General features: G+C 37.8%; 1 protein-coding gene across 7 annotated transcripts in view; it reads right to left on the reverse strand.

Annotated features, from left to right (window-relative positions):
* Window positions 1–18,438, reverse strand: part of CCDC68 (coiled-coil domain containing 68) — a 51,192-nt gene extending 32,754 nt beyond the window's left edge. For 2 of the 7 annotated variants that reach the window (XM_059893930.1, XM_059893924.1), the window contains exons 1-3: window positions 18,350–18,438; window positions 1,386–1,514; window positions 169–255 (exon numbers count right to left, since the gene is read on the reverse strand). In XM_059893930.1, coding sequence (XP_059749913.1) covers window positions 169–255; window positions 1,386–1,502 — 204 coding nt within the window. In that variant the 5' untranslated portion in view covers window positions 1,503–1,514; window positions 18,350–18,438. Of the gene's footprint in view, window positions 1–168; window positions 256–1,385; window positions 1,515–8,644; window positions 8,712–12,940; window positions 13,086–18,299 lie in introns of those variants that run through there. The other 5 variants (XM_059893926.1, XM_059893928.1, XM_059893927.1 and 2 more) reach the window with 5 other exon arrangements.
* Between the last annotated feature and the right edge of the window lie 2,327 nt (window positions 18,439–20,765).

Genomic DNA, 20,765 nt, shown 5'->3' on the forward strand with positions numbered 1-20,765 from the left:
TATTTCATACATATGCCCGTTAACATCTTTAGATACCAACAAAATATTTAATACTCATCATTCAAAGAATAATTTAATAATATCAAAAAGTTATTTAAAGGAAGTCTATATGGCTTTATGTTCATTTACTGAAGGAATAAAAGTGGTACATTTTGCTAAATTCACTACCTTTGCATCTTGTTTGTGATTTGTACTATTATGTCTTACTTCATCTTTAAATATTTGATTTCGGATCTTTTCCAGAGTAGTTCGAATCTAAAAGAAAAGAAAAATATTTTTTTCAAAGGCATTTAATACCAAATACTTTTTTTTTCTATACCAGTTACAGGGTACCAAATTTATCTAGAAAGTATTACATATATGTCAATCTCAGATTTAAATAACTGCCATCAACCTAACTTGCATTTAGGCTAATATTGTTTAGATTGCAGAAAATGAGCATTTGGTCTTTACAACTGTTTCTTAGGCAAACCTAAAATATAACCCAAATGAATATTATACCACAAAATAATTAGTATTTAGTAATTAGTATTTAATACTAGTTAGTTCTATTTTTTTCTATATAGTAATTTAGTACTAATTTGCTATTTGGTAATTACTATAAAACAATTACTATTTGGTAATCACTACAAAATAATTACTATCCAGTAATTACTGCAAAATAATTACTATCTAGTAATTACTAGAGAATAACTACTATTTAATAATTACTAGAGAATAATTACTCAGAGGAGATCATACAAATTTATGCATGAAATACAAGCCCCATGTCTTGGTGACCTATGGAATTGCAAGACACTCAAAGATGAATTAATCGCTCTAAGTCACAAACTAGCTATGTCCAAATTTTTCCATCTGTTCTAAAAAGTAGTTCATGAGAATATACATCTTTGTCAGACATTATCATTGGTTTCTCATAAGGTTTCACATTTTTAATGAAGTAACGTGCCAACATGTACAAGTCATTGGCGATAGTCACTCTGAACTGCTTGAGAAGGAACAAGGTAAGGAGAGACAGAAACTCAGCAGGCATCATAAATATCTACTTGGCAACAAAGTATCAATACTTATGAAAGAACTGAGAAATGATGTAAAACAGTAGGATGCAGTGTGAATAGTGTGGGACAAATTAAGTGCTGATAGGTGTTCTGAACCCTCCTGGCCCTTTATTCAGTCTTAGTCCAAGTATAGGAACAGAGTTTCGTACCCTCAAGAGAAATGACAACGCATGTGTTTAAATTTCAGCTCTCAAGGTTGTCCTTTGCCAAACTAGGTTTGTTCTTCCTCACATGTTCTAGGGAGGGAGAAACAAAGCCCACTAATTCATATCAGACTTTATTGTAAAAAATCATACCATGGTAACATGATTTCCAGTGCCCACATACCTTTTTCACATATTCGGTTTCTTCAATAATGTGAGCTGATGTGGACTCATACGAGGCAGAATTATCTTCTATCTTCCCCTTCAGGGGAACTGTCGTGGTCACTGTTACTGCCGTCATTGTGAAGTCCAGCTTTAGGAAAACATAAATCAGTTGGACAAAACTAACCTTTTTGATGTTATAATTATGTAGTTTGTAAACTGAAAGGAGTTCTGTATTAGCACTGTAATCAAATATAGTAAAAAAATATTACAAATTATGGAAATCTGTATATATCCAAAATCCAGGAATTAATTTAATATTAAAACGACACCAGTTGAAACAATCATTGATTAGAAACTTAAAAATTAAACTGAGAATGAAAAATGGGAAAATTTTCTTTTCATTCAGTATCAATTAGACTATAAAACCTCAAGAGTAGAGACTATGTCTTATTCATATTCATATTCTAGCACACTGTAAGTGCTTAATAAATGTCTGTGGGGCTAATAATACAACAAAATCATATATATATATATATATATATAAAACTTATATACATGTATGTGTATCACTTTATACTTTACAGAGACCTCTAATGTACTGCATTTTATTTAACTCTCAGTAGCCTATAAAGGCCATTTACTGAAGAACTATTTGTAATAGTAAAAGATTCGGAAAAGCCCAAATGCCCACAAAAAGAGGACTGACTGAATGAACTACCTACTTCTATAGAGTTTTCTCTAGGATATATTTATTCAGTGAAAAAGCATGGTGCAGAAAAGGATACATATAATTTCTCTATGAAGAGAGAGTAGGATAGAAGGGGAAAATCTGTAATTTACAGTTTTGACACTGAAAAATGTAATTATTTTACCGAATTATAAAATAAAACTAAATTAAAAAGAAAATATAAAATCCTCTAAAATAAAAAACAAATTAAAAAAATGAATATATCTGCATACAAACTTGGTGGCATATCCTCATGAATTACTTGAAGTGACTTTAAAACACGCACCAGGGACTATTTTTCCCTGATGTGATATGTCCTAAGAACAAAAAGAATCCCAAAACAATCTTAAACCGTACTCATTAATAATACTGTTAGTGGAAATATTGGTATTGCTATTTTGAAACTATTATATGTGTGTGCACACATTCACATGACTCACTCACATGAATGCATGATGTAGAATAAAGTCAAGAAGTCATTGTCTTAATGTCTTAAGAACCAAGATTTTTAGCATAAGAGAAAAAGAAATCCAAATTAGAACCAAAAATGTTATGTAAAAACCTTACAATCCAAACTGGAACCGTGAGTAGAAAATGATGATTTATTTCCCTTTAAAAATGTATATTCCAAGTCTATCCACTGAAAATTTAGAAACAGAAGCAATTAACACTCCCAGTGCCCAGACTATGGCCTCAGTACACTATTTTCTACTAAAATGCAACCAGGACTTCTTGAGTGATTTAGATCTGGAGCAAGAAGTATATAAGGTGAGCCTGAGATATCTTGTCATACCAGAAAGCAAAAAAGTAACCAAATACTACTTGAATAAGACACAAAAGCCAACCTGAAGAGGAATGACTGTGATGGATTAAAACATATCAAAACATTTTAATTCCTGAAATTATGTTAAGAGAAAAACCACCACCAACAACAACAATCCTCAAACTCAGTGGAGACGGGCCACGATTATACGAAAAATTAGCCCAGAAAAAGGGGTGAGGGAGACACTAACAAGCATTGATCTTGCCTTTATGATATGAATTTACCATGTATTTCTTGGTAACCAGACAGTTGATCAGGAAAATTTTGCTACAGAATTTCTGCTAATAAACCCGAAAGGACTGATAGAATTAGAAAACCTACATTTTGCAACCCCTTGTGAAGTAATGGATCTAAGCCACAGTCATCAACCAGCTCTAAAAACATTAGGTGAGAGGTTGATGAAGAATGCATCAACTCGAGGGACCCCACTAATCAACCTTAACAGAAAACTAAAAAAGAGACCACCAGACACTATGTTCTCTAGATGTGGTACAATCACAAGTAGAAAGCATCACCTATGAAGTATGCAGTCCCTCTATCTACCGACGGTAAACATTTGAGAAAGAGGAAACTGTTCAATGACTCTACAAAGGTGAAGGTTGCAAACAGCCAAATCCAGATTATGTAAAATTTTACAGGGCAAATAATTATTCTTTCCACAAATTAATTATATGAAGAAAGATGGGGAGAAGAGAAGAGAAATTGCCAGAAATTATGAGACTTAAGAAACATATGACCAAATTCAATATATGAATTTTCTTTGGCTCCTGATTCAAATAAACCAGCTATATAAAGACATTTTTGAAACAAGTAGGGGAATTTTAACACTGACTGGATAACGGATGATGTTAAAGAATTATTGCATTTTTGCAAAGCATTATTTGTAATTATTGTAATTTTAGGTGTGATAATGGAATTGATATTCCTTAGCAAGATCTTCTCTGTTAGTTATACATACTGAAATATTTGCAGGTGAGATAATATTACCTTTGAAATTTTAAAGAGAGTATTTTACTCTAGTATTTCAAGAGAGGAAAAAATGGGGTGAGGTAAAAATGAAAGAAGTTTGATAAAATGCACGGAATTGTAGAAGCTGGGTGAGGGCACATGGGACCCCTACAGTCCTCTACTATTTTGTTTCTCTTTGAAATTTTCATAATAAATAGTAAAGGACTAAAAAAATAAGATAAAATAAAAGTCCTGTGAGGTAGGATTATTAATCTCATTTTACTGATAAGGAAGCCAAGAATCTAGTAGGTGATATTAATTTACCCAAGACCACAGTAAAACTAACAGAGCTGAAACTCAAACCCTCATCTTTTGGACACCAAGATCAAGAGTGTTTTTATCACATTAAGGTCAGATTCCCTAGTGAGAAAAAAATTAAAATTTAGCAATGACCTATGCTGTTAAAACACACAAAGAATTTTCATATTTGCTAACATCACTTTAAATAGCTTCTGGGGATGACTCAAAGTCCTGCATTTATCCTTTAATCTTCAATGAAATTGACAGAGTATGCCAAGAATTTTCCATTTTATGTTAAATCCTCTTAGACAGCCACCGTGGCTTCTATTTGTTTCAGGGGAACTTGATTTGGCTGTAGCAGCCCTGCAAGTCTGTTTTTTGCAGAATGTGAGCGGAACTACTTCTGTTACTTGGTCCTCTGAAGTCTCTTCCAGGATTAAGTTCTTAGTCCAAAACAACATATAAATGCTGGAAGTAAAAGAAATGTCCACAGAGATAATAAACGATGTGTTTGGAAATGAGAGAGGGGTGGTCAGGCTGAAGTGGTGGTCATCAAACCACGGCAGGGAGCCCAGTCTGGCTTCCAGCCTGTTAGGACAGCTTATGAATGGTTCTTACATCTTTTAATGGTTCAAAAAAAAAAAAAAAAAAAAAATCAAAAGAAGAATAAAATTTCGGGATACATGAAAATTATATGAAGTTCAAATTTAGTGTTCACAGATGAAGTTTTACTCTAAAATAACCATGGCCGTGCACTTACGTATTGTTTATGCTGCTTTTGCACTATAACAGCTCAGTTGAGTATATTCAACACAGAAAATACATGACAAACAACGTCTAAAATATTTTCTATCTAACAGGTCCTTTACAGAAAAAGTTTGCCCTCCCCTGGGGTAGAATATGGCAGCAGGTGGGAGCAAAAGCAGGGGGAAAATAGAGGCAAGCAAAGCAATTGACTTGGCCTGTGTTGTTTTCTTGTTCTTCAATTCAATCTCCCTTGATCTATAGTCCCATTTGATTGATTTACCTTCTTTTTTCTTTTTAGTGTGTTATATAATTGTGTACATTACAAAATGATAAGGGGCATTTCATCATAGGAATTAATCACTCTTTAGAATGGATCCCACTGCATTCTCAGTCTTTCATAATTTGAAAATTGCATCAGGCCTCACATTATACATCCTAAAATATATTCTCTTACGTGACTTTTATTCTTAATATCAAAAAATTCTGCTCCACAAATGAACCTATTTACGGAACAGAAATCGACTCACAGACATAGAAAACAAACTTATGGTTAGGGGATAGTGGTAAGAGTAGGGGGAGATAAATTAGGAGTTTGGGATTAACATATACACACTACTGTATATAAAATAGATAAACAACAAGGACCTACTGTATAGCACAGGGGGGGAACTACACTCAACATCTTGCAATAACCTATATCTTGCAAGGAACTCCACTCAATATCTTGCAATAACCTTTTCTTTTCAGAAAAGAATCTGAAAAAGAATATCTATATCTGTATGTATAACTAAATCACTTTTCTGTACACTTGAAACTAACACAACATTGTAAATTAACTATACTTCAATTAAAAAAAAAATTCTGGGGCTTCCCTGGTGGCGCAGTGGTTGAGAGTCTGCCTGCTAATGCGGGGGACACGGGTTCGAGCCCTGGTCTGGGAAGATCCCACATGCCGCGGAGCAACTAGGCCCGTGAGCCACAACTACTGAGCCTGCACGTCTGGAGCCTGTGCTCTGCAACAAGAGAGGCCGCGATGGTGAGAGGCCCGCGCACCGCGATAAAGAGTGGCCCCCACTTGCCGCAACTGGGGAGAGCCCTCGCACAGAAGCGAAGACCCAACACAGCCAAAATTAAATAAATAAATTAATTAATTAATTTAAAAAAAAATTATTCTGCTCCTTAACCACTGATATTTTTCAAAATATCCTTCCTCCTCCCCTCACTGGTTGGGCCAACTTAAACAAGTTACATAAAACCTAAGCCCCAGCTTACATATCTGTAAAATAGGGGTGATAACACCTAGAGTTGTAAAAATGAAGAGTTTTTTAAATCCCTGCTTGCAGAAGGCACTCAATGGACAGTAATTCTTAAAATTCTTGCTCCGATCATTTTATATTATGAATAACCACAGAAAATAAGCAGTCCGTAACAGAGAGGGTAGATCATGCCTATCTGGTTGCAAAGTTTATATGCAACTCTATTTATAGGAACTCAAATTCCATTTCTCTTTTGGTTCAGGGAACTTTCACGATCACAGTCTTTCATTTGTATAAAGAAACCAAAGGGGAACTTAAGCCAGGAAAGTCCAAATTGCCATATGGCGTTACCATCCTGGGGAAAATCCATCTTAACATTTTATTTCTGCCAGAAGTAGGTTAAGCAGATAAAATTTTCAAAATAAAACACAATCAGTTAATTAAAGTGAGAAAAGAATTTTGTTTTATGCTAGAGTGGATTGAAGACAGCTTACAAGTGGCATCAAGCCAAGAGGTATTATTTCCTAGATCAGGGCTTTTCAAACAGGGCTCCCCAGGGACGGGGAGGTGCTGCCCAGACAGGGTTTTGCTGTCTGGACTTGAACCAAAGCAGCTCTGCTTTGTTCTGTCACACGCTGAATTTTTCCATGAGACTTTCTGTGAACAAAGAATGTTCTACAGCTAAAAGGTTTGGAGGCAGACTGCCTAGTTTCATGGCCTGACTCTGCCACTCGGTAGCTGTGTGACCTTAAGCAATTCCTTAACTTCTCTGTGCTTCAGTTTCTTTATCGGTAAAATTCAGATAATATTATTATTAATAATTAATAATAATATAAATAATAAACATGTGGTTGTTTGTGTGTTAACATTTGTCAAGCACTTATAATAGTGCTTAGCACATACTAAGTGATTTGTACATGTTTGTCAAATAAGTAAATAAAACGTAAAGCCATTATCCACAATTACTGCTGACAAGCAGTCCGGCTGATAGAAAAATGTCCGGTAATACTTTAAACAGTCTGCAGATTGAGCTGGGCTGTAAAGGAAAATCCATTTGGGGGGATTTTAAGACTAGCAAATCCATAGTATTGATTCTTTACTGATAATGCATCAATAATTTGTCAACATCCCCAGCTGATTATACTAACATCCAATGAATACTTTACCATTTACAAAGCAATTCATACACATTATTGTGAATTACTATCCATGTGGTAAACTAGCACATCACTGAGCACCCAGGATTATGTAACCAAACCTACTTTTCTGATTAATGACATAAGCATGGCTCAACCATTATACAATAAACACAAAGAAGGCACCTGTTATGGGTTGAATTTTGTCCCCCCTTCCATTCACATGTTGAAGCCCTAACCCCCAGTACCTCAGAATGTGACCTTATGTGGAAACAGGGTTGTTGCAGACGTAATTAGTCAAGATGAGGTTACACTGGAGTATGGTGGACCCTAATCCAATATGACTGATGTCTTTATAAATAGGGAAAATTTGGGCACTGATACACACGAGGAAAACTCCATGTATAGTTGAAGGCAGAGATCAAGGTGATGATTCTACACACGAAGGAAAGCCAGAAATTGCCAGGAAATCACCAGAAGGTGAAGGAGAGCCTGGAACAAATTCTTCCTTACAGTTTTCAGAAGAAACCAACCCTGCCAACACCTTGATCTTGAACTTTCAGCCTCCTGAACTGTGAGACAAGAAAGTACTACGTTTAAGCCATTCAGTTTGTGGTACTTATAGTCTAGAGATTTTAAAGGAGTTCCCTTCCTTTATTTAACCCTTGATTCATTCATTCATGTATTAAATATTTATTGAATACAGCTGTGTTAGGAGCTGTGGCTACAGAAATGAGTCAGAGACCCCACTTTCACGGGACTTTCAGTACAGGGGGGAAACAGACATGAAACAAAACAATAAATATATAGGGAACATAATCAGAGGTGGTGTGATAAAGAAAAGCGGAGGCAGGGTAACAGAATAAAAAGCGGTGCTTTTTTGGCTGGATGCTGAGAGGCGGCCGATCTGAAGAGGTGGCATTTAAGCAAAAGACGTGAATAAAGGAGGTGAAGCTGTGTGGCCATCTGGGAGAAGAGGATTCCAGGCAAACGGCAGAGCAAGAGCAGAGGCTGGAACTTGCCTGAAGTCATGTTCCAAGAACAAGGTATGCAGTGTCACCTACCTTTTTTTTTTTCTTTTTCTTTTAATGGGCAGGAATTTTTTTTTTTTTTTAATAGGCTGCAACTTGTTAAGACTTTCAATTTGCCTAAGGAGTTTTCTCCTTAGCCACTTAAAACAGGTCTAGCCCTGGCTGGTCAGGCTCCCTCAGGGTTGAAGGAAAGACAGGGACAGCGAAGTCTGGGACGCTGTCAGGTGCCACAGGGCACATGCAACTGAGTCCAGGTCCATGGAAAGAGTAGCGAAGGGCAGCTGACCACACGGCAGCATTCTCAACTCACTTCTGTGGGTGCTGATTGAAAAGCACTGTGGTGGACGCCTGGCTTGAATCTCCCTCCCAGGTATGTAGGGTCACCATCCGCAGGAGTCTTTGCAGGAAAGATCCCTTACTTCTTCTTCACTCCCTGGGGCTGGAGCTCAGGAACAATTCCTAGACTCAGCCAACTGAGCGCTCCCTCCTGGAAAGGCCAGCAAAGGATTGTCCCTCAGGCATGTTAAGCTGGAGGCAGCGAAAATCCCGTCATTATTCTGGGCAGGAAGGAGTCTGGCACAGAGAGTGCGTTGCGTCCAGCGGCAGGAACACCAGCGTGGTATCTAGTGACCAGTGGCAATGCCAGAAGAAGTCTATCCCCCTCTTGTTACAGACTGATCTTTGCTGAGGTACCGGGACTGGATTCTCCCATTTCCGTACCTAGTTTTCCCATCGATTCTGGAAGCTGAATTTACTTCCCATAAATTCCTTTCCTACTAAGGTTAGCCAGAGTCAGTGACTCTGCTTAGTGACGGAGAGCCCTGTTTTAGCACAGTTTCTGAGTTTTCAGCTCCTCAGTTCTGAGCTAACAATATTGACAATTGTCTCATCATTCTTGGTCACTATGATAGAGAGCTTTGATATTAGAAACTGAAAGAGTAATTTACAATAAAAGTGCTCAAGGGTAATGAGGTTATGTGAGGGGGGAGAAAAGCTAATACATCTCCAGACCCTTGAAGAGACTGGTCATGTACTGAATGCTGAATAGCACACCTGTTGTGCAGCGACATTACACGGCACAATGGTGACATCCAGTGTCAGCTGGCTAAATCTCAGGTGACTGTGCAGTTTACCTGAAAATGATGTACAGTATATCAAAAGACATGCATGTTAACACGGAGCCCAAGTAATTGCAATGCTGTTTGCAAGAAATAACCTAAGATTTTTAAAGTAGAATTAATTTTTATTCATTTCTAAATGCTACTCATTTGTATACACAAATATATTTATATCACAGCCAGTGCTATAGCAAGCTCTTAGATATGAAATAAAAGCTATTTAGTTTGGGGGGAAAAAAGGATTGAAATCCTAGTACAAACACAATGTAAAATATATACTATAGACAAAGCACTGTGCCATTTACCAAAAATTATTTTCCGTATATTGTCAGAATTAATCATCCCAACACACTGTGCTATAATTATTACCTATATATCTATATCTGTCTATATGTAGGTATAAGGCAACCAAGTCACAGAAAAGTGACATGTTTTTCAAGATCATAAGTTAATCTTATCACCTGAACCCAGATAGACCGACCCCCAAATCCAAGTGTCTTTGTAATGAGAAAATCTATCTTCATAGTTCATTGGTATAATTTGAAACTTTGAAAAACAGCTGAAGGTTTTGCCCAATGTCCAGTATAGCAGCTCCACTGCAGAGTGGTGCAAATCACATGAATCCCTTCCCATTTGGGGAAGAGTGAGGGGACCGGGATCTGATGACAGCCCACCACGTGCAGGCTGGGGTATGCTGCCTTTAATAATCCTCATGAACACCTGAGGGCGTTAAGTGTTATTGTTCCCATTTTACAGATGAGAGAATGAGCTCCCCAAGATCAAGCAAAGACAGCTCGTTAATGATGGTCATGGACCCCAACCCATGAGGCTTGGGCTCTTTCCAAATTTCCACTTTGTCTCCTGCTGCATTCTGAATGGACTTCCAAGCCTAGTTTCTTGGGTCTAAGCTCATTTAGTAATGGGGATTTTCCAAAGTAAGTGACTAAGTAACAGTCAAGTGACTCCTGCCATGAGCCCCCAGGTGCATCCTTCAGTAGCCTAAGCAGATGTTGTCGCAATAGATTTATTCCACAAACAGAGGCAGTGTGACTTCATGGCGTAAAGATGAGGGCTTCGGACTCAGTTGGTACTGCCCACAAGACTATTTTACTTCCCCACTAACTGAGCAGCCTTGGAAAAGTTTTTTTTTCAATTCCTTTATCACCATTTATTGAAATTATTAATTTTTACACATTGAATTCAATTTTATCTTTATCAAAAATCAAATGGCTATGAATGTTTTCAACTGACTGTTTTTGGGTAAATTTCTGGATTCTCTTCTAATCTATTTCGGTATATGTTCTTTCTTTTTCATCTTTTTTTATATTTAATTTTTATTTTATATTGGAGTATAGTTGATTTACAATGTTGTGTTAGTTTCAGGTGTACAACAAAGTGATTCAGTTATACATATACATCTATCCTTTTTCAGATTCTTTTCCCATATAGGTTCTGACAGAGTGTTGAGTAGCATTCCTTGTGCTGTACAGTAGGTCCTTGTTGATTATCTATTTTATATATAGTAGTGTGTATCTGTTAATCCCAAACTCCTCCTTGGAAAAGTTTTTAAACTCCCTTAGGCTTTAGCTTCCTCAACTGAAAAATCCAGATGAAGCTGTTAACTTCCTCATAGAGTTATATGACAACTAAATGGGATACTGCATCAAAAGTGCTTATGGTGTATCTGACCGTAATACACATTCAGAGAATATTAAGTAATTATCTTTATGTTCACAACTTATTGTAGACATTTACTTACAGGGCATCATTTGCAAGTGTCAACACCTAAGCCCAGTTGTGCCCCCTCTTCTCATCCCCCCACCCCTATCAGTCAATTACTCCTCTTGCTTTGTCCTTCTCAGTTAACAATCAACTTAAAAGCCGCTTATGACACATCAGTGAAAACAACATGAGAAGAAGCATTTGTCACTGACATATATCTCAGGCATTTGTAACATTTATAAGGAATGTGCCCTTTTGGAAAATTTTTGTGGCTTTATTAAATATTTTAAGAGCAAAAGGCTCAGACATTTACAAAATATCTGTAGCTTCCTAAGCTGGTCTTGGGATATCTGATCTTCAACACCATCTACTTCATTTTAAAAATTATCCAGCGAAGGAGGGAAAAACAGATGATACAACGTGTGGGTGAGGATGGAGAGTAGCTGACACTCCTGTATGTTGCTGGTGGGAAAGCAAAATGTGCAGCCACGCAGGACGGCAGCACTTAGGCAGTTTCCTATAAAATTAAGCACAGACTGTACAACCCAGCAACCTCTCTCCTAGGGGACTTTTATGTTCCATAAAACACAAACGTTTATAATTGCTAAACACTGGAAAAAATTCAAATATTCATCAACAGGTGAATCCTACTCATCAATACAAAAGAATGACCTACTGATACCCACAACGATACAGATGAATCTCAAATGCATTATGCTGACTGAAAACAGCCAAATCCAAAAGGATGCATATTCCATACTTCCATTTATATGACATTCTAGAAAATTTGAAACTATAGGGCCAGAAAACTGAACTGGGGATTAAGAGTGGGGGAGCGATTGACTACAAAAGAGACACTGGGGAATATTTTGGGGGGTTGGAGAGTGGTGATGGAACTGTTCTAAATCTTGATGGTGATGTAGATTCCATGATTGTAGCCATTCGTCAAAACTTACAGAACTCTACACTAAAAAAGATGGATTTATATGCTTTTATTTTTTAAACATTCAACAGTACCCTAGAAAATGCAAAGTGCAATGGAGATTTCAAAATCCAAGGAACTTCACTGATTATACCAGAACTAACTGGAAGCCACAATTAGCTGAATTTGTTTTCCTTAATTCAAATTGTTAACCCCTCCAGAAGTGTAAATGGCAAAAAGAAAGTAGTGACGGAATCAGAATTGTTAAAAAGCAAGTAACTGAGTTGCTGACAGGTAGCTAGTGCTGTTGCTTCTAGAAGAATAGTCCATGAAATCAGACATTCAATATTGTGACAAAAACAAGGGAAATCTTAAACATCTTAAGAAAGTTAATCATGATTATTATTTACTAAGGTGGAAAAGTAGGAGGAAATATATAAAAATATGTAAGCAGTATACAAGGATATTTGCAACAAGAAGATTTAAATCTAATTCATGAACCTAGAACTCCTTATCTCATCTACCCATTCCTTTTCTGATCATCTTCTAGCTGCATGTTTTCATTCTTCACAGTAGAGCATAAACACATAGACCATTGAGGCAGTGACTACAAAGTCCATTAAGGCTGACCACCCCCTGAAGCAGCCCGGACCCTGTGCTTCACTGCCCCCTCTGACCATCCTCCTATATCAGGAAGAGGTCAGACTGATCCCAGTGTGGCATCCTACCACAATCCAGGGGCTAATAGAAAGATACAAGGCTGAGAAGCAGCTCCTGGCTCTGGGTGAAACCAAGTTCCTTATATCAGATCACATGACCATTAGTGATGAGTGAGTGAACTCACCAATATAATTAGAAGAAGTTTACAGCTCAATGCTTGAGCGAGCCTTCTTGCTGTTGGTGAACAGACACAACAGGGGGAGCATGTCCACTCCAATTTCCAAAAGGTGAGAAGGATGAAGATGGATTCCTGTAATTGACATTTGACTCTCAAGAGACATTTGGAATGACATTGTCAGTGTAAGACTAGAAAAATACATTTGTTATAGAAATTTTTAAATTCTTACCAAGTCGAGAGAGAGAGAGATGTTGCCAACAGAGACTTAATTCATCTAACCACAGATCAGCAAAACATTAGTGTTATGAGCCAAGAGTTCAGCAAGTTGTTTTGATATTACCAGCAGACAAACTGAGCTCCAAATGACCACATCCAGCTTTGGAAAACTATACTATTTAACCTAGGCTACCTTATTTTCAAACCTTAGGAGCATAAAATTAAAATCCTTGCATTCCAAGTTGTCCATAAAATAGACCTTCAGGTTATCTGAATGCTCTTTTTTTCCCCATAGGATCTTGCAATTTTAGCAGTAACTTACAGGCATTCAGAGACATAGTGTCTTCTCTTTAGTTTCCCAGAATCTGCCAACATTTTACAGAAGAGTTTCCACTCAACTGGAGAAATCTACGTTAGACCATAAGTTGTCAAACGTAACCCACTAAAAATGCATTTGTCTTAAGAGTTAGCACAAAGCAGGGTGAATGGGGGTAAATAAGAAAACAGCTCTGACTGAACTGCTGTTCAAGGTCCCGGCTTCCTAAGAGACGTATAACCAAAGCCAATGTTTTTGTAGTGTTAGAGAGTTCTTATTTGATTTGTTCTGTAGACTACTCATAGAAGAAACACCACCATGTAATAGGAACCTGGAATAATTTATTACTTTGGTCTAGCTCCTCTAAAGGTCCTGGAGGAACAAGGAGTGGCATTTCTTCTGTTTTAGATTTTAAGAGCTCAAACTAGTGCCTGATTTGGTAAATCAACAAACAGCTGTATCAGGTTCATCCTTTAGCACAGTCATAGAAACTACAGAATAATAAAACGAAAAGCATGTAAATCCAGATGCACTCCCTTCTATTTTTTGGCTTAAGGCTATAGATGACTCATGCTTTATGTTAAGTGTGCCACTAAAATATGTTATTAAGAAGTGCTCATATTTTTAAGAGTAGTTCAGTTATCACTGTTGGACCAAACACTCATCAAAATCCCCCAAATTTAAATGCATATCATTTGTGAAGAAAACGTAGCAAAGGAGACATAGGCTCTCTACGAAAGTTAATGTCAAAAATTAAACGTCTTTCCATACAGATGGGCAAGAAACACATGAAAAGATGTTCAATGTCACTAATTATTAGAGAAATGCAAATCAAAACTACAATGAGGTATCACCTCACACCGGTCAGAGTGGCCATTATCAAAAAATCTACAAACAATAAATGCTGGAGAGGGTGTGGAGAAAAGGGAACCCTCTTGCATTGTTGGTGGGAATGTAAATTGATACAGCCACTATGGAGAACAGTATGGAGATTCCTTAAAAAACTAAAAATAGAACTACCATATGACCCAGCAACCTCACTACTGGGCATATACCCAGAGAAAACCATAATTCAAAAAGAGTCATGTACCACAATGTTCACTGCAGCCCTATTTACAATAGCCAGGACATGGAAGCAACCTAAATGTCCATCAACAGAGGAATGGATAAAGATGTGGTAGATATATACAATGGAATATTACTCAGCCATAAAAAGGAACGAAATTGGGTCATTTGTAGAGACATGGATGGACTTAGAGACTGTCATACAAAGTGAAGTAAGTCAGAAAGAGAAAAACAGATATTGTATATTAACGCATAGATGTGGAATCTGAAAAAATTGGTATAGACGATCTCATTTACAAAGCAGAAATAGAGACACTGTATGGATACCAAGGGGAAGGGGGGTGGTGGGATGAACTGGGAGATTGAGATTGACATATATACACTATTGATACTATGTATAAAATAGATAACTAATGAGAACCTACAGTATAGCACAGGGAACTCTACTCAATGCTCTGTGATGACCTAAATGAGAACGAAATCCAAAAAAGAGGGGATATATGTATATGTATAGCTGATTCACTTTGCTGTACAGTAGAAAGTAACACAATATTGTAAAGCAACTATACTCCAATAAAAAAAATTAAAAATTAATAAAATAAAGTAAAATTGAAGGCAGACCTCTCAAAGAAACAATGGAGGTCAGGAGAAAGTGACATTACATGTGCTGAAGGGAAAAAAATGTCAACTAAGAATTTTATATCCAACAAAATTATCTATCAAAAATAAAGGCAAAATAAATTCTCACATAAAAAAAAAAAAAAAAAGAGTTAAACGTCTTCCAAGTCCAGCCTAGAATATGAAATGACTGATGCTTCCTGCCACTGGCACAGGATTTACGATTTACTATTTTCATGGAGTATCACAGAAAGATCACAGTTATGACATTTGGTAAATATCAGTAATCCATATCAGGAATATATTTTTCATAAATATAAATACAAATTTGGCTCCTATCAGTTATTTTCAAATTATGCTACCATGGAAGCTGGACCAAAAAATCTGTCTTACCACTTCAATGTGATTGCAGAGATGCCCATCACCTGGTAAGCAAAATGTGGCATAGCCATCCAATGGAATGAGCATTAGTTAGCAATAAAAAGGAACCACTAGTGGTACATGCCACAACCTGAATGCACCTTGGAAACATTATTCTAGGTGAAAGAAGTCAGATGCTAAACACCGTATATTATATGATCTCATTGTCTGAAGTGTCCAGAAAAGTCAAATCTAAAGAAACAGAAAGTAGATTAGTGGTTGCCTGGGGCTGGGGGTGAGAATGGTGAGTGACCGCAAACAAGCCATTGAGATTCTGGGAGGATGGGGATGATGAAAATATTCTAAAATTGGATTGTGATAATGGTTGCACAATTCCATAAATTTACTAGAAATCACTGAATTGGACACCTGGATGTATTTTATGGTATGTAAATTATATCTCCAATAGAGCTGTTTTTAAAAATAGCAAAATGAAAAAAAAAAAAAAAGCGAGAATGTCTTACATAAAGTCACTCTTTTCCTCTGAGGTTAAAAAATAATTATAGTCATGTTTTTCTAATTTACAGGAAAAAAATAACTTGATGGATAGAATTTTCTCGATTTGAATTTTTCACCCCCTAAATGACTGCATCTGCTACTACAAGTTTAGTTTTTATTGAATTTGCATGAAATTGATATTTAGCTATTTCAGGTTTAAGATCTCAATATTTCATAACATTAAACCCAGAACACAGGATCCCTAAATTCTTTCCCAACCTAAGCAGAAGAGAAAACTGACTTGAATAACATATAAGTTCCTTTACAATTTTTTAATCTGACTATTTGAATCAGTGTAAAAGAGTCTGTGATTTGAAACTAATCTAGTTTCTAGTTTCGGTCACTGTCAAAAAGTGATGGATGGTGATTGCTGTGGTTCCTAATCTATGGCCTCGGGGTGTCCCGGAGGAGTCCAAAGTTGTGTAAATTCCATGAGGACAGGAATGTGTCTTATTTACACAAAGCTGTATCCCCCTGTGTCTCCTAGAAAGAACATGGTGCCCTACACAATAAATATTCGTTCAGTGAATATATGAATAGGCCCGAAAATCCACAGGTGCACCAAATATTTTCTAAAACCGAGTGTACACACACACACACACACACACACACACACGTGCTTTTGTTTTCCAAATTCAGTGGGTGGCTGTTTTCACGCTTAGTAAAATGTAAATTTACTTAAATATGCTATTAAATTGATAGTAACGTGTTGCCATTTTGAAATGCTTTTCTATCAATAAATGGCCATTTAATTTTGATGTAAATGTCTCAAAGAGTCAAAGCCACTACTTTAAAAGACTTTGACATTCCCTTCAGAAATCTTCAGTTGTTCCCTTTTACAGTCATTATTCTAAACAAATAAATGTACACCTCACTTTTCAGGTTTGGCCAAATCTAGCTTAGATTTTCTGGCTTTGTCCAGAATTTAGATTACAACTCAAGCCCACTGTCCAGCGCATTATAAATCAATACGCTAACAAATAACATGCCTGTCATTAATTCTCAGAATCATAAAGGTGAATAATACAACTGAAATAGTGTCTGTATTTATTTCAAAAATCTCTTTTTAGTTAGTGCAGGTATAGTTACTAAATTTATTTAGCAAATCACAAAGGTAAAAACCTTGTGAAGTTTGCCTAGGTCACAGGAAGTGTAAGCCATTTTCATTCTTTCTGTAAGTAGTTGAGAAGCCTCTGCTTAGGCGCAAATTCCTGTGTCAGGGACCTTCACTCTCAAATTATCAGTGTAGGGAGAGAGCGAGGCGGGAGAGCCCAGCAGGAAGAAACAACAGCACCAATTGTGTGTGCTAGGGTACCTGAGACTCCAACTCAGATCATATTTCTGAAAAGCCAGACTTCTGCAGAACTGAATATTTAATAGCATTAGGTAAAAAAGACAGATTATCTTTTCCCTATTGCAAATGAGAAATAATTCCCTTTTGGACCTTTCATCTAGTCTATATATACCAAGAAGTAAAAAAGGTTTTGATTCTTAAATAACAACTATAGTGAAAATGGTAAACAGACACGGCTTCAGCTACATTTGGAGCTGTTTCTTCTGATCATATATATACATATATATATATGTATATATAAATTTATTTTCCCTTTCGAAGAAGGTTAAAAGTTACGGCCTTGTCATCATCCAATTTTGCACTGTCCTGTACTGTTCTTTCCGTAAGATGACACTGCCCCTTTGTAAAATTGCCTGGGGCTGAGTAACTTTCAGCTCTAAGATCCCATGACAGTAGAAAACTGTCAACCAATAGGCTGTTCTCTTTTTGCTACACCTACAGCTACAGAAGCCAGCACGAATGAATGAAGGGTAAGACAACCACCTTCACTCGTTCATTTGTTTATGCTCTTAAAAATTTCGGGCACAGTAAGCTGTCAAAGTTGCCACGCGGGGGTTCACAGGTGACAGCAAGTTTTCCAGAGGGCTTTCTCCACCGCCTGTGAATCGCGAGGACCCCTGACCAAAGGACTGCGTAACAGCAATCTAAATAAATAATCAGCTGTGCGCAGGGCTATGGAGGGGGTAGTCTCTCTCGGGGAAGGCAACTCTCTGTTCCTGGAGGAGCACAAACTTCTCGCCCAGGGAATCCGAGCCCAGAAAAGAGGTTTACAGGGAGAATATGCTCCTCACCAAGGATCCGTTTACAGGAAAATGCCTTTGGTACACTGGGCGGCGCTGGGGGGGACCAGCTCCAAGGGCACCTGGACACCCACTCACCTGGGGGGCGGGAGGGTTGACCTGCCCGCAGATCGCAGGGGCTCGCCTACCTTGGAGGGCGCTCAGCGAGCGCAGGGTCCGGGCGCCGCTCCTCCCCTCTGCTCTGGACCTCGGGCCGGGTCGGCTAGGCCGGGCTTGGTGGCTCCGCCCCGCAGGGCGCGCCCAGGGCAGAGTCCGGCGCCCCAGCGGCTCCGGGGAGGAGCTTGGGCTCCCGCAGCGCCCGGACACGCACGCCCGGCTCCGGGCGCCCCGGGGTGCCTTCTCCGCATCCCAACACCCGAGTTCCCAACACTGCACACCTCTCAGTAACTGAGTTATGTAAAGGGGAATAGTTGCTGCTGCTTTTTAAAAAAGGTTCTGTTTGCACTCCAGGTTCATAAATTTTTGCTTTTGTTGTTTATAATAAGCCTTTTTATTTTGGGGTAAATTTAGATTTACAAAAAAGTTGCAGAGATAGTACAGAGTTGCTTAAACTCTCTCTGCCGGTGTCCGCTAGTATTCACATCTTACATCACCATGGTACACTTGTCAAAAATAAGAAATGAACACTGATCCGTTACTATTGCCTAAGCTAGACTTTACATAGATTTCACTAGTTTTCCGCTAAGATCTTTCTGTTCCAGGATCACGTTCGGGACCCCACGCTCCATTTAGTGTTACGACTCTTTAATCTCCTCTTGTCTGTGACAGTTTCTTGGTCTTCCCTTGTTTTTCTTAACTTTGACTGTTTTGAAAAATTCTGCTAAGCTATTTTGTGGATATCTATCATTTGGTTTTGTCTGATGTTTTCCTCATGATTAGGCTGTGGTTATGGGTTTGGGGGAGGAAGACCACACAGGTAAAATGTCCTTCTCGTTATCACATCATATCAGGGGCTACACGATAGCAAGAGGACTTGTTACTGGTGATGTTGACCTTAATCGCTTAGTTAAAGTAGTGTCTGCCCGGCGGTTGCTATTTCCCTTTCCACACTTTTTTCTTTGGATGGGTCACCAAATTCAGCCCACATTCCAGAGAGGAGGGTTGGGGAAATGAAACTCCACCTCCTGGAGCGGGGAGTATCTACTTTATTGTTTGGAATTATTCTGTAAGGAAGATGTGTTCCTTCCCTCTTAAATATTTATCTATTCAATCATTTATTTATAGCAGTGTGGACTCATATGTATTTAGTTTATAATTTGAGCTATAATTCAATACTACATTATCTATTTTGTTGCTCAAATTTTTACAGCTTTGGCTGGAGCTCTTTCAGGTTGGCTCCTGTATCCCTTTGAAAGTTCATAAACTTTTAGACCTGGGGAGACAAGAAAACTCACTAATGATTTGCTCTACCCCCTCCCATGTAACAGATTTGGAGAACTGCAGCCCAGATCCCCCCAAATCTGAGGGCTTTTCATTTTCTTCCTGGGAACCCTACAATTACTGATTCCCACTTCAGTAATAGGAAGTAAAAAGATTTTTTTTTTTTCCCAACAGATAAACTTGTGCGTCGGGACCCAATTAGAGAAGTGAAAGTTGATAGTTCTTAGGTAGGTTTTGGTTAACTAATCCTTGTGGTTCTATTAAATAGATATATGTATATGTAGAGATAAATCATGTTCCAAAGATAGTCATGGATGTTTATTACTACTTTAAACATCAAAGAAATCCAGCTGCTGAGGACCCTTTGTTATATTGCTTTGGCTGACTCATGTTTGCATTTGCAAGTTGGTCCCATAAACATCACATTTCCTCCTTCTGAGCTTGCGCCTGGCTCAGCGTTTGAGGCTGTCCTGCTTTTTGAGAGCCTCTCACCTCTCTTCCTGTCCTTAACTCTCCTTGGAGAACAAAATCTACTCCATTAGTCCAAGTTTTGCCTGCCAAACACAGGATGGATGGCCCAGTGCCTGGCACCACAGAGCTAAGTGATTTTCTGTCTTTCATGTATTTTTGACAAAGTTACTAGAAATAATAATAGTTAAGGCAAAATATTTTGTATTTAAGGCCCACTATATCCCAGAAGAAATTGACAAGATTGGAGGAGAAGGTGAGATTTTTGTGCACTTTTCTGGGAGGAGACTTCAACTGAAAGTACCAATTCTAATCAGTATGAAACACTGACTGTATTTCATAGTTCTGCAAATGTACTATTCCCTAGGTAATTTTAAATAATCTTGTGTGGAGGGCAACGGGGAACCACTCATTAACAAGAATGTGGAATTAGAAAATATTGGCAACCTACATAATGCAGCTCAGGAGGATCTATAAACCACCCATAAATATAAAATGCCAGTGATGTGTCTTAGAGGTTGGAAATTGGGGAAGGAGGGATAGATATTTATGGATTTCTTTTATAGCTATAGCAGTTGGTTGCTATTTTGATGACAGAATATGTACAAATCATTTTAAATGCCAAATATTCTAAAGCTTCATTTCTTTTCTTCACACCTTACCTAAGATTGTTTATTTTTCTTTTTTTGGGAGGGG

The sequence above is a fragment of the Balaenoptera ricei genome, chromosome 14, assembly GCF_028023285.1.
Source record: "Balaenoptera ricei isolate mBalRic1 chromosome 14, mBalRic1.hap2, whole genome shotgun sequence".
NCBI lineage: Eukaryota > Metazoa > Chordata > Mammalia > Artiodactyla > Balaenopteridae > Balaenoptera > Balaenoptera ricei.